At 52.8% G+C, this 14343-nt stretch overlaps 1 protein-coding gene across 3 annotated transcripts; it reads right to left on the bottom strand.

Annotated features, from left to right (window-relative positions):
* Positions 1–153: 153 nt before the first annotated feature.
* On the bottom strand, positions 154–13947 carry DPF2 (double PHD fingers 2). Of its 3 annotated transcripts, none has more exons than XM_043581689.1 (12): positions 13810–13934; positions 9251–9411; positions 8715–8822; positions 8230–8393; positions 7098–7190; positions 6855–6933; positions 6324–6365; positions 5157–5294; positions 4912–5040; positions 4675–4787; positions 3474–3555; positions 154–1485 (listed from the first exon to the last, which is right to left on the bottom strand). In XM_043581689.1, exons 1-12 carry the CDS (start codon positions 13839–13841, stop codon positions 1409–1411), a joined length of 1218 nt encoding a protein of 405 aa, XP_043437624.1. In that variant the 5' UTR covers positions 13842–13934; the 3' UTR covers positions 154–1408. The 3 variants fall into 3 exon arrangements, with proteins under 3 accessions (XP_043437624.1, XP_043437626.1, XP_043437625.1); XM_043581691.1 differs by lacking the exon at positions 13810–13934 and adding an exon at positions 11866–11950; XM_043581690.1 differs by lacking the exon at positions 6324–6365 and having other exon boundaries at positions 13810–13947.
* Between the last annotated feature and the right edge of the window lie 396 nt (positions 13948–14343).

The following is a 14343-nucleotide window of genomic DNA, read 5'->3' as shown; positions in this document are numbered from 1 at the left end:
CTTGATTTTTTATATATGCTTCACATACAAGGGTTCAGCAAAAACTTTAATTTGAGATTAAATAAAAACCACTGTCCTAGGGAAGAAGTTTTAGGATGAAATGACCTTCTGAACCGGGAAAGGGAGTCAGGAGATAAACCATCCAGCAGGGAGTTCTGTGTAAAAACGTTTATTTGTACTAATGTTTAGAATACAGGAACTAAAGAAAGAAAAGACACCTCAACTCCAAAGCGACAGTGAATTAGGGCCTGCCCACAGCCAAGGGGAAGGCCACTCCAGGGTGTCCTGGCATGGACTGTCCCCCCCACTACTTCATGTCAGTGTCACCAGGCAAAAAACTGAGGAATCAGGGTGTGAAGACCTTACCAGCCGCTAGCGAGCGTGCAAGGGAAGAAAGGGATGTCTGTGTGGCTTCCCTGTGACCCAGGAGCCAGGATACACAGAGCAGGAGGCAGAGGCTCCCAATTCAGTTAAGGGCAGGAGCTGAATGTCCAGGTCCAGGAAGAACAAAAAGGGGATTTCGGAGGTAGGCTTTTTCATCGAGTTAAAAAACAGGCACATTATCCAACGTCTCCCTGTGGCCCCCAAGCTGCTGGCCTGGCCCCCTGATTCTTCCCCTCTCCCCACAAAACCAAAGGGAATAAGGAGAGGAGGCAGAAGACAGGAAATTCCAAGGGCGGGGAATGCTTCGGTCGTTAGAGACCGCCTGCGAGCGAGCCAGGTGAGCACAAGGAAGAATCAGGTGAAGCTGCTACTCCCCCTGGGGTGGGGTGGAGTGAGTGGGACAGGACAGAACAAGGAGGGTGACCAAGAGCATCCTGGCTCAGGCAAAGGATCCTGGGTAGCAGGAAGAGAGGGCTGCAGAGAGCCATTCTCGGGGAAGGAGGCAGCGAGGCTAAGCGGCACAACAGGCCCGGAAAGCTCCGTGCAAGCGCTGCCCCAGCTCGCTCAGCTGCTCACTCCCAGCCGCTCTTGGCAAAGAGACCCTGGTCTGCTCACCTCCAGGGGACGGGAACACCCTGGGGACCAGAGTGGAGGCAGAGCAGAGAGAAAAGCGAGCTGCTCTCCTACTCTTTCTCAGAGGACACTGTTTGAACCCTGTGATCACCAGGGCCGGGGCCCAAGGCAGGCAGAGTGAATGCACGTCACGGAGAGCAGTGAGAAGCCGGGCCGCAGGCATGCCTCGGGGCAGTGTGCTGCTCCGTTCTCCCTGAGGGCCTAGGGCCAGGGGCGGCCAGAGCTGCCACCCCAGCTTGCTGCTGCCAAAGGCAGATTGGCACGACCACCCGAGGTTCTCTGGACTTGTGAAAGAGGAGGAGGGGAGAGGTGGGCATGAAAAACAAGAGAGGAGGAGAGAAACAGCCCTAGATGCACGGGGGTGGGGGAGGGGAGCGGGGATGGGGGCACATCAAGAGGAGTTCTGGTTCTGGTAGATGGAAGCTTTCTCCTTCAACAGGTCCAGACACAAGTGGCAGCTCCAACTTCCTGCAGAGAAACAGAAAGGGTCAGGACGGGGCCCACACGGCCCTGGCGTGTTGCCCCTCCACTCCCCACCTCTCCTTCCAGCAGCAGGACCAGCTACAGGTAGGATGAGAGATGTTCTGCCGCAGCGAACTCCGTTACCCTGAGCTAAAAGAAACCTCTAGGGCTTCAAGTATCATGAGAAATAATTCTCGGGGCTGAAAGAAAGAATCACCTGGAGGACTATTTCCAAATGTAGACTCCTAGGCCCTCTTGGCCCTATTAAATCAGAATCTCTAGGAAGGCCTGGGAGGACAGAACTTTTTCAAGCATCTCAGCTTTAGACTTGTGATTACAGAAGAACCAGACTTGGTTCTCATGGCCCCAAAGGTCAGAGCGGAGATCACGAACAGAGGCTCTAGAGAAACCAAGTTTGATTCCACAGTAAGCCAGCTTTCTGTGAAATCCACAGAAAGAGGAGACGGGCTTGCCACCGTCACTGGCGTTTGAGGAGAGTCTGAGGACCGAAGAGAGGAAAAGGGGCAAACTGTGATGACCCAACTTGCTATTATCTATTTCACCGAAAAACTGGAAAAAATGTCCCTTGTCAGAAAAATAACTGCTTCATACTTTGCCTATTAATATTTATTACGGTTGCATTCTTGTTTTGGTTTTTAGAAAGAAAATGAGCCCTTAATGCCTCAAAATCATAAATGTAATTGTACACATGTGGATGTGTACACGGGAGAGAATCCACACCTTTTATAAACTCTTCGGCAATCTAGGACTCTCAAAATGGAAGAAGGTCCTTTCTAACTGAAAGGTCAATACCACAGGGGCCGGCAGGCTTCTCTGTAAACAGCCAGCCAGAGCGTTAAATATTTTAGGCTTTGTGAGCCACATATAGTCTCGGTCCCATGTTCTTCTTTTTTTAAAATCTCCTTTAAAAAATGTAAAAACCATTCTTAGCTCGTGAGCTGTATACACTAGCTGCGGCTGGATCTGGCTTACGGGCTGCAGTTTGCTGACACCCGACTTAGAGCCTAGACCACCTCACGGCTTCTAGAGAGTTCTCCCTCAGCTGCCTGCAGCTCTTCACTACCTCAGCATCTGAAAGTACTTCACTAGGAGGGCCCTTGTACAGTTCACGTCGAATTTCGTCCGTAAATTAATATTTTACGGTTAAAAAAAATAAACCACAAAACACATGACTTTTCCCCAAAGTAGATGCATAAAGTGGGCATGACCGAGGACACCAGCTGTGTGCTCCCCTGCAGCTGCCAAAGGACTCTCACACTTCGCTAGTGTCTCCTTCCCTAGGGGGGTGACAACAGTCTGACCTCTGTTACAAGTCAGCTTAACCACACAGTGGGTCACTCGCTCTTGTCTGTAATGCTGGCCCACATCCTCTGTGCACAGTGAAAACCAGACACTCACATCCTCCCGAGCCAGCTCCCGAATTTCTATAAAGGAGGAGTCTGGGCACACAGATCTGGCTGGAGGGGGACTTCAGAGACGCTGCCACTTTTTGGTGCCACCACGGGTTCGGCTGAAGAGCTTCCACAGACTCAGAGCATCATTAAGCAAACTACTGGAGGGGCAGAGTGACCCATTCAGGCTCCAGGTTTAACAGTTTTCTAGACCGGGCAAGGGAAGAGAGACGCCGTGGACACTCAAACCTGTCAAGTTCAGAGAGCTGACACCAAAGCCTCACATCAGACAAACTACAAACGGAGTTTCCTGGACCAGCTGGAGGAAAACAAACCACTCCTTCCGGTAACTGTTTTCTGCTCAGCATTTGTTTTCTCTTGGGCTGGGGATTTTCTGCGTTTCTAAATGTATCCGGTGATAATGTGCACACATTAAACCCTTGAAGTTGAAATGCTAGGAAAGCATTCTGAGTGAAGGCAAAGTATCTATTCCCTGAGAAGAACAGGTCACCGAGAAGAGAACTCACTTATTGCACGAGTGGTCTTCCAAGTTACTAACGAGAACTGTTCCAAGCAACCTACCTTCAGGAGGCTCAGACATGGATGGGGTGAGACAGTACATATGGTAGCCACGATCACAGTCGTCGCAGAAGAGCAGCTGGTCCTAGAGAAGGCAAGACGGAAGAGGAAGGGGCAGGTGAGTGACCAGGGGGCCTGTCAGGCCACTGGGGGCGGGTAGGGATGGGAGCTTCTGTAGACACCGCTGCTACTTCCAAGAGGGGTGGGGGAGGTGGCAGGTAAGAACAGACTCGGGAATTTCTGGATAGAAAATGGCTGTCCTGGGCCACCTGCATGGCTCAGTCAATTAGGCATCAGACTCGGTTTGGGCTCAGGTCATGGCCTCGTGGTTTCGTGAGTTTGAGCCCCGAGTCAGGTTCCGTGCTGACGGTGCGGAGCCTGCTTGGGATTTTCTCTCTCTGTCCCTCCCACACTCGCGCTGTCTCAGTCTCTCTCAAAATAAACAAACAAGGAGGACGAAAGGGAAGGAAAGGAAAGAAAATGGCTCTCCTCCACTCAGACTGAGTGACTCACTGTCATTCCACCTGAATCCTCCCAGCTCCCTAACTCAGCTCCTGGCCCCCACTCTCGTCCGCTATGTTCTATTCTTCACAGACTAAAGTTATCTTCTAAAAATGTTAAAGACAGGGCACATCACTCCGAGTAAACCCTCAGACCTGGTGGGGCGCCTTCCGCGCCCCCCACCCACTGTGCTCCCACTGCAGGAAGGCCCCCGCTGGCCACGCTGCCTCAGTACACTTGGCTCGTCTGCCTTAAGTCCTCTGCACGTGGTGCCCCTCCCCTGGCCACGCTGTACCCGCAAACCTGCTTGGACCGGCTCCTCTGCGTCAGCCAAATCTCAACACCAACGTCACCTCCTCGGCAAGGCCGGCTCTGACCACCTACACGCATTACCCAGGGACTCTGCCACACCACCGCTTCCACTCTCTTCACGGCCTGTCGCCCCAGTGTCACTCATCTCCTTGCGCACCGCTTGTTCCCGGGAGGGGACAGATCCCATGAAGGGAGTGGCCTCGTGGGTCTTGTGTCCTCAGTGCCTAGAACGGCAGCTGACACGAAGCTGGCGCTCAAGGAGCACCTGCCGAGCAAGGGACCCCAAGTTCTCACTGGGGTGCTGGGGAGGGTCTTGCTTCCCGCTCACGGGGAGCTCCCGCACAAGGGCCGCGGGCGGCCGGAGCCAGGCGTGCGGGGCGGGGACACGCACATCGTTCTCGGAGGTGCCGCAGATGTTGCAGCACTTGCACTCGATGCACTGCCAGCGGTAGGTCTTCACGGCCGCCATCATCACCGGGGTGAACTGCAGGCAAGACGGGTGCCCTGTGGAGGGTGGGGGAGCAGGTGACACAGGCAGCTGTGGGGGGGCGCGGTGGCGCAGGGGGCGGGTTGCCCGGGGCTCCCCGGGGGGGGGGGGGGGCCGCCCGCGGCCCTGGGCTGGAGGTACCTGAGCGGCCACAGTCGGAGCAGGACACCAGCTCCTCGGGCTGCCCTGTCTTCTTGTTGATCTTGGAATCCCCCAGGCAGAAGTCGCAGTAGTTGTTGGGCAGGGCCAACCCGTCGGGACCCTTCTTGGCTACAGAGAAAGAACTCTGACGACACCCACCGGGGCCTCTGAGCACCCCGCATCCCTGCAAGGAGGGCTCTTCATAGGCCGACTCCCGCTCGCCCCACCTCCGACGCTCAGCTTACATTTCTGCTCCTCCGACCTCTGGGAAACCGGGGTGGGTGGCTGTGAGTCTTCCTTGTCCTCACCCTCCTCCTCAGCCAAGTGGGAGTGGGCGTAGTGGTAACTGAGGCCTGGTCGGTTCTTGTAACGTTTTCCACAGACTGAGTGGGGAGAAGATTGCAGAGAAAGGTGTTAGGATCCGAGAGTGCCACATCCCCGCCCCTCCAAGTCGTGGGGCTCCACCTGAGGCAGAGGCAACCACCCTGCCCCCGTCGGCTCCGTCTGAGACAGGCCTTCAGTGATGGCCGCCTCCCCTCGGCTAGGAGCGTCAGGCCCCGGGGCTCTCCAGCTTCCGTAGCCCTTCCCCGTTAACCCCCAGCCCGTGGCCACCTCTGCTCTTCCACACCGGCTGTCTGGGAGGCTGAACCCTGGCCCCATTACCACTTGCCCTGGCAACAGTCTGGGGAGCTCCGGGTCAGGAAGGGAAGGGAATTTCTATACTCTTGCAATATGGCAAGAAGGAATAAAGGTAAGGAAGAGACGCCAAACTTTTTTTTACCTCTCAGTCCACGTGGGAAGCTCAAGCTACCCGTGAATCCCACAGAGCTCGTCTCTGCCCAATGAGGATAAAGGAGTGGGGAGTGGATCACTCGGGGATCGCCTACCAACTGAGTCCACTGGGGTATCTGGCCCCCAAGGCAATTCAAAGACACTCTCACATCGGTGCCCTGCCCACCCCCTGCCAACCAGCAAAGAAAGCAGATCCCCGCAAGGCATCTTGTACTCTTAAGCAGTGACACCAAAGAGAGCAAGGGGGCCGGCAGGAAGGAATGGGGAGAGGACGGGAGGAGGTGGCGAGACGGTGAGAAACGTTAGCTGACCACCGAGTGTCTGTTCTGGGGAAGGGGAAGCAGAGGGATCTGTTCGTAGCGGGTTCCTTAGAATGCTTTGAAGCCACCCCATGCAGCGGGGCCGAGCAGCCCTGGAGCCAGTCTGTGGGAGACAAGCAGCGGTAGAGGCAGCTTCCAGGACTGTGAGGAGCGGAGCACAACAGAAAGCCCCCTGCTCCTACCCCATGCCATTCCAGAAATTTTTACACTAGCATCACAGGAGATGAGAAAGGTGGGAGAAACAAGGGAGGAGGGAAAAGGGATAGGAAAACCAAAAGTCTGAAAAGTTGAGAGAGCTACCTCTCTGGGGCGCTTTCGAGGTATGCTTTTGTTTGAAACTATCTGAAAGACAGAAAGAAAAGTCATGAGAAGAAGGCCTTGATACACTTGAGACAGGAGCGGCAGCAGCAGGAGAGCGGAGCGAACGAGAGAGAGACCAGCGGCGATGGCGCTCCCAGGGTGGAGGAACAGAAGTGGGGCGAGTCAGAGAAAAGGGGGAGAGCAGACATTGAAAAACTCAGCGCTGGACTCTGGGGGCCCTGGCTTGACTAGGGCCAGCAGACCTGGACACGGTCTATTGAGAGGCCAATTCTGCCTGCTGAGTGGGCCCCCACCCCCAGTCCCCCACCCCCAGGGACAGCAGAGATCTCTCCCAGAGCATGCAGGTCCCACCCATCGTGGAGCAGAGACCGGGGCCTCCAGTCGGCAGGCAGGACAGTGTCGAGGCTTGTTTTACCACTCTGACCAAGAACAATACCCTCCCTTCTCTCGCATCCTGAGCAGGGGCTGGGTCCAAGGCAGGGACTACCCACCCACTCATGAGGCACTCACTGTCACAGGCATAGGGCTTGTCCCGATCCTCCAGGATGGAAGCGTCCAGCTTCTTCCGGGCACTGCCCACACCTTTACCCTGCCAAAAAGAACAAAAAGATGTCTTACCAAGCTGTCTAGGCCTGAGGAGTTAAGCTCTCCAGGAAGTGGCTGCTGACTTCACGAGAGGAGAAATGGCAATGACAAACAATAACGCAGAGGGACTCCGCGGGCTCCCCTGCAGGCAGCACCTTGGCTCCTCACCTTGGACTTCCCCTTGCCCCGACGCTTGGGAGTGTCTTCTTCATAGTCCTCGTCATCAAGGTCATCCAGGAAGTCATCTGGTTCTAGGATCCGCTGAGTGGACACGAGGATTAGGATGGGCAGATACAAAGTACACTCAAAAGCTCCCCCACGACAGGACTGGCCAGGCCACCCACAACCTCCTCGGTCGGCTGGCCCCTCTGCTCCGGCCTCGCTCCTTACTGCGGCCCTTCAACGCCCTACCGCCCCAGTCCTTCTCTGTTCGATGCCGTGGGCTTTCCTTCCCTTTCGTGTTGTTCTCCTGGAGTGCCTTCCCCACCATCAACAAGGGACCGAATCAAATGCCATGTTTTCAGAAAGTCTTCCCTGGTACCCCAAGTAGCCATGTCCTCTCCTGCCTCTGATCTGCTGCCCTAGGGGCACACCAACAACGGTTCCCTTCCCTCTGACATCCCGCTTGCTAGATTTTTTTTTTAGTTTAATTAATTAATCATTGTATTGTACTGTATTGTATTGTATTATTTGTTTTTAGTAATCCCTATACCCAATGTGGGGCTCAAATTCACAACCCGAGATCAAGAGTTGCACACTGTTCGGACCGGGCTGGCTAGGTGCCCCCAATTTTTAGATGTAAGTTAGAACTTTGTTGCTTACTTGTGTGGCCTTATAGGAAGTTTCCTTTTCAACTACTCTGTTTCAACTTCCCTGCATGTGAAATGGAGGCCACAGTACCTACTTCATAAAGTTGTAAAGACTAGAGAAAGTAATGGGAAAGCACCTAGCACAGTACCTGCCATATTTTTAGCTCTTATTATTTCTATGTATAGTTTTATCTTCCCTGTTGGCAGGGACCAGGTCTGCTTCACCCATGTAACCCCGGGCACCAAAAAACATCTGTGACAAAAGATGAACGAAGGAGAGTCTGTCCTTAGAAGGAAAGAAACAGGAAAAACTGGATGCTAAAAGCAAAGCCAGTCAGTGCCCAGTGCTAATTAGGGAGTGAAGCCGGAGAGCCCACGGGCCCGCCTCCTGGCCCACAGCCTCTGCTTCCATTCTGCGTACTGGGTGGCCTCTGATGAAGAGGAGGCTGGTTTCCATCACAGCTCCCTCAGCCACAGTGTTAATCTTGTACCTTCCGTGCTCGACTGTTGGTTACAGGAAACTCGCCCAGGCTGTCATCATCCACTCGGGGATCTGGGGCGCCTCGCTTCTCCAGGGGGTCGGTGCGCAACAGAGCCTCTAAACTACTGCCGTCTTGAGAGATCAGCCCCTCTTTCTTCAGGGTTTGGTCTGTGTCTGCAGGCAAGGTCAGGATGAGGCGAGGCTCACAAGGGCTGAAAGCAGACCGCTCTGGGTCTACAGAGTGTGAGGCCAGCCATAGACCAGTCACTGTCATTTGGTCTCTGGTTGCCCAAGACACTCCAGTTTACATGGCACCATAACTTATCTGTTTACCTGTCGCTTCTATTAGACTGAATTCTTTAAAGGAAAGAATGGCTTCTCATTCATTTTAGTATCTTCAGGATCTAGCATTGGCCCTGGTATATAATAGGTAATTAACAGGCCTCTTAACCATGCAGCAGGCCACACCCCTACTCAGGGAGGAGTGTGCTTTACCTGGTTTAATAGATGGGAAAGAAAGTCTTGGATCCTCAGGAGGATGGGCTCGCCGCTTTTTCCTCCAGCGCCGGGCAGGGTAGGAGTACAGCTGCCCAGAGGCCAATCCTGTGGAAACAAAGAGAGAAAAGTCAAGCTCTAACCCAGTCCTAGGCAATAATATCAAACACTTTCTAGATGAGTAGCCCTCCCCACCCCATCCCAGCCTTGAGTTCTAGAGCAAGGGAGGAATATGGACAGTGAGGGTCCAGGGGCGGGAGGAGGGACAGTTTGTGCAAAAGACAAATGGGTGTAGGCACAGGGGCTTTGGCTGACACATGGCTTCCAAGAGCCCAAAGACAGCCTCAGCAGGGCAGCCCTGCAGAAAACAAAGATGCGGGTATGAACCTGTCTGCTTCATCCCCCCTGGGCTTCTAATCAAGACAAGACCATATTCATCCTTGGGCGGAAAGCAGGAAGGAAAACCCTTTCAGCTGGCTCATCACTGAAGCTGAGGAAGCTCCTTCCTTCCTGTGCTTCTGAGTGTGAACCCTCACCTGGACCCCGGTGGCGCTTTTCCATCCAGATATAACAGTTGCTCTGGGCTACTCCAGTCTGTGAGTCCAGGAAAGGAAGGCGTACACTGCGCTCAGCACAGAGGCGGGCATTGTAATTGTGGCACTGCTCCATGGCATCTTTGTAGTACTGCTCCCCGAGGCTGCGGAAAGACCAAGATCAGGGTGGAGCGGAGCACAGGGTGCTGAGCTATCCCTCCCTTGCCATCTGCTTCTTTAGAAGGTTCCAGGGACTGGGAGATCGTGGATGGGTCCTATCTGCCTCCATTTCTGCCTCATGGGACATCAAGTCCCTTCACGAAGCCATTATGAGGAAAGGCACTTTATAAATAAATTACCATCAGGAACACATGATCTCTCACGTGTCTAATCAGACCTAAGTCTAACCCACAGAGAGAGAAAGAAACGAATGTTCATTCTGTGCCTCTCTTGAGTCCAGCCTTGTGCTAGCCAAGATGCTGCTTCTCTTAACCCTCATGACTGAGAAGCAGAGGTTAGCTTCTTTTTATGAATGAGCAAAGGAGTTCAACAAGGTCTGGGGGACTTACTAAAATATATTTAACAAACTACGGCGTATCTATACAATGAAATTGTATTTAGCCATTTGAAAAAAAGAAGGAAACTCTTCATGTGCTGATATCAAACAATCTCCAAGATGAGTAGAAAAAAATAAGCGAGGTACAGTGGTGAGAAGTGTTAGGAGATGCTACCATTTACGTAACAAGAGGTGGAAAAGAAACCGTAGGCCTCCAGAGAGAAAGACTGGGGGCAATTTCTCTTCTATGCCATTTTATACCTTTTGAATTTTGAACCGTGCACAGGTTTCTCCCACTGACAGTTTCCTTTATGGCACTTCACTTTTACAAAAGACCTACATTAGTACCTGTTTTCACTAACCAAAAGAGATTCAGAGAGGATTTTCGCTTTCAAGAAGTGGTAATTGCTTCGTGGCTTTATGCCATTTCAGCTTATGAACAGTTTCATAGGAACACTCTACTTTTGGATAGCCGGGGTGAGGCGGGGGACCTGTATTTAGACAACTAATTAATTCTATATACTAATTTTTACAGTCAGTGGAAAACATCTGAAAATACCTGAACTACCTTGAAGCCTACTTTTTTAGTGTACTATTAGAGTGATATAAAACCTGTTTGCTCAGGGGCCCATCCTAGGTCCTTTCCCATTCCCACCATCAAATTATTTACTCAAAGACTCAGCTTGAAACCTGTATCTTCTTTCACTCCAAAGACTCAGTTTGAAATCAAAATCAAAGGTAAACCTTGGGGTGCCTGGGTGGCTCAGTCGGTTAAGCCTTGGACTACTGGTTTCACCTCAGATCATGATCTTGAGGTTCGTGGGTTTGAGCACCACACTGGGCTCTGCGCTGACAGCGTGGACCCTGCTTGGGATTTTCTCTCTCTCTGCTCCTCCCCTGCTCGTGTGTGCACGTGTGCACTCTCTCTCTCAAAATAAATGTTAAAAGAAAAAAAAAAAAAAGAGGTAAACCTTTAAGTGCTTTAAAAAGCAGGAAAATTACACAGTGCCAGGAGCTACTTGGTTCTAAGAAGCATGTATGGAGAAACAATCTTGTTCTCACCCTTCACAGTTTAACAAGCACTTTATTAACGGAACTTAAACTAACTATAATGATTCGTATCTACATATTCAAGCAATCTTAAAAATAAACTGAAGGCAGGGGTGGTTTCTTTGCCATAGTATCCCCAATACCCTCGAAGGCGTCTGGGACATCCTGACTTGACCTGGGAGTAAGACCTTGCACGGCCACAAGTCACCAGACAAATGTCGACATTTAATCAACCCCCGTGGAGCTCCAGCCCCTCTGCTACAGACTGGGGAGGTTGGACTAGATCAGCTCAAACATAGTCTGTGAAGGACACCCCTAGCATGAGAAGCTGGACAGAGTATGTCTTGGTTGCTCATGTCCACAACTCAAGCTACACCAACAAACCATGCTCTGGAATCAGAGAGGGGGCTCTCACAGCAGCCGTAAGAGACTACTTAGGCACAGCCTACTTAGTATGTTCCCAAGCAACTGAAAAAGACACACACCATACACAAGACGGTGACAACACAAGACAGCCTGGCTTATTTCAATGAGCTGTAATGACTGTAATTTGAGGGAAGCATGAATCTTGTGTTGGAGAGTAAAGAGAAAGGAACAGGCTCACAGTAGCTGGCCTTTAGGAGGCAGCCATGTCCTTACCACACAGAGGAAAATTGGATAAACACGGCTGAATGCTGCAGCTCCTTTGTTTCTGCTGATGGGAATTGATACTGACACTGGAAGTCAAATGGAAGGAAGGATGAGATGGACTTTGGGCTGCAAAGTCAGAGCAAGGAGGCTAGAATTGGTTTGGGGTGAAAGAGTGAGAGATGTTCTATCAAAGCCCTTGTGACTTAAGTGGGATTTCAGAAGGCGGTGCAAACGGTCTCCCGAGTAGAGAACTGGCCATGAAACACCTAAGCTGGGAGAAGAGAGGATCTGATGAGGAGAGATTAAGAGAGAATTTATAAATAGGAAGATTCTTCTTCCAGAACAAGATGCAAGTCAGAAAAGATGAGCTAGTAGTCCTGACCGGGATGTATCATCTCAGCTGTTCAAAGAGCAGGCACACCATGATCAAGAGAAGCTCCGGAAAGATATCTCTCTCCACGGTGACGATGCTATAGGAAGAATACAAACCCCCTCTTAAAGGGCAAGTTCTGTAGGAAAATGTATTAATTGCGGCTCACAGCCCTCTGCAGCTACAACAGAGGAGAAAGTTACTAGTACTCAGGAACCAGTGGCTGGTGACCCTCACGATCTCTGTAGTTCCTTGAAGACGAAGAAGTCATGCTCTGTGTCAACAGGCAAGTCCTCCCTTTTAGCACCACATGAAAGGGTTGGCAACTCTATTTCCCTGAAAAAAGTGTCCCAACACAAAGTCTCATTACCTATTAACTCTCCAAACCTAGGGAAGTCTGACATTCCCCCAGTACAGTAAGATTTCTAAGGTAGGGGCTCCGATTCTTTTCTGGGAAGTATGAAACCTTTGTAAAACCTCCCCTTACAATGGGATTGGTGGGGGGGGGGGGGGAATCAACAAAGAGAAAGGCAGGGAAACAAAGAAAGAACATCTGAGTCAGGAAGGATAACTATACAAATGGTAGATCAACAGCGACATTTCTAAATTGAGGGAAATGTCAGCCTGAAGAAAGAGCTGGGGGAAACTGGAGTGGGCAGATCAGAGAGAAAGATAATAGTGTTAGGAGGAGGGGTAGCTGAAAGAGGAGGCAGGATGGAGCTGAAAGCAAGTAAAAAAAAAAAAAAAAAAAAAAAAAACCACAAGAGAAGGCACTTAGCTTAATGGAAGTGGGAATGCATTCTCAAAGAAAAAGGCTACAGGCAGAAAAGGGGGAAGCAACATACTCTTTAAAAAGGCTCTTGGGAAGAGTGGGGGCTCAGCCCACCACAAAGGCAGATGAGAAGCTGCGAGTCCCTCAGAATAGTTGCCAAACCTTTACCTTGTCAACCAGGCAAAATCCAAAAGCCCTGCCTGGACATCTAGACAACGAGACACCTTCCAATTTTCCTACTGCTGCACCAAGTCCAATTTACCCATTAAAAAGAGCTTGCTCTATTTGGCCACCCGGCATGAACCCATTTCCATCTTCAGGGAGGAGGCTGGGTGAAATCAAGTCCCAAAGCATCTTGAACTCACAGCCAACAGACCCCTCTCCATTGCCCAACAACCGTTAACTAACTTTGCTGGACACCTGCCTGGCACAAGGGGACTGCACAGCGCGCAGCCTGCCCACCTAGGTGCCCCTCTGGGCTGCAGAGGCGTCCTGGACTGCTTCCGTCCAGTTCCCGTTTTTTGGTGGCTGGACTGGCCGGCGCAAAGGCCCTCTCCCCTGAAGTTCTCGCTCTTCTGCATCGGCTCCTCCACAAATTCTTCCCAAGAATGTTTTTGGTCTGGGGTAGCACATCCTCAAGACCACCCCCCCCACCCCACCCCGAACGTCACGGGGCTGTTAAAACAGCTCCGCGGGGCTTAACTGCGCCAAGGCTGCTGAGCCTGTTGCTCCAGGACCGGCTGCGGGCAGCCGATGGGGAGGGGTCGGCGGCCGGGCTTCGCGGGGACACGGGTCGGTCCCGGGTCCACCCTCGACCCGGCCCCTCCGGACCGAGGCGTCTGGTCTCTAGAGCGCACCCAGACTGGTCTCTCGTACGCCACAAGGGCGCCATGCTCAGGACACCGTGAGCCTTAAGGAAAGCTCAGACCGCACAGCCCCGCAGGGAGGCTGCCTGTAAGGGGCTCCCGTGGGCCCCCCTCGGGGCCTCCACAAGTTTCCAAAGAAGCGCAACGTCTTCTCGGGAGTCTCCTGTTGCCCTCCCTACCAGGAGTCGCAACGACTCCTTCTCGGGCACGTCCTTCCCTCCGCCTCGTCCCCTCCCGCACCGCCCCCTACTCCCAGGTCCCTTACAAGACCCCCTCCCCCCGCCCCCCGGCCTAGGAGAGAAAGAAACGACAACTCACAGCTTCACTACATTTTCCACCACGGCCGCCATCTTCCCTGCTCCTCTCCCTCAGGCCGGGAGGCCCGGAGCCCTCAGTGCGCAGGCGCCGGGACCGCACCAGGGAACCGGTTTCCTCGTTCCTCTGCGCAGGCGCCGTGCAGGCGCGCGCGCCCGAGAGCGAGGCGCGGGGAACACGCTGGGTGACGGTCCACCCGGCCCAGGCAGCCGAGGGAGCCCTGTGCGCAGGCGCGATGGAGGCGGGCGCGCGCTCCAGGGGCTCCAGCTCGAGCCCGGTGTCTTCCCCTGGGAGGGCGGGACCAGCGAGAGAGGATCTGGCCTGGTGCAGAAATGAGAGGATAGATGAAATGATGAAATGCAGGTTGGTGAAAACTGGCAGGCCCAGAGATGGGCTAGATGGAGCATATACGTTCTGCTACCTCGCCGACCTTTAACCTTGTGGTTAACCCTTTGCCCTCACTCACGGGCTCGGGGACGGGGATGTTGGTGGCTAGCCAAAGGCAAGAGTGGTGCACGGTCACTTGTCTTCCCCTCC

The sequence above is a fragment of the Prionailurus bengalensis genome, chromosome D1, assembly GCF_016509475.1.
Source record: "Prionailurus bengalensis isolate Pbe53 chromosome D1, Fcat_Pben_1.1_paternal_pri, whole genome shotgun sequence".
Classification (NCBI taxonomy): Eukaryota; Metazoa; Chordata; class Mammalia; order Carnivora; family Felidae; genus Prionailurus; species Prionailurus bengalensis.
The sequence above is the reverse complement of the archived record's forward strand: the minus strand, read 5'-3'. Positions and strand labels throughout refer to the sequence as shown.

Excerpts from the sequence above, each read along its gene's own strand:
- DPF2 (XM_043581689.1), bottom strand. The coding sequence starts at position 13,841 with ATGGCGGCCGTGGTGGAAAATGTAGTGAAGCT. Across the intron at positions 8,823-9,250 it reads AAAGCGCCACCGGGGTCCAG|GATTGGCCTCTGGGCAGCTG; the intron begins GTGAGGGTTCAC and ends TTGTTTCCACAG. Across the intron at positions 5,041-5,156 it reads GAGGTCGGAGGAGCAGAAAT|CCAAGAAGGGTCCCGACGGG; the intron begins GTAAGCTGAGCG and ends CTTTCTCTGTAG.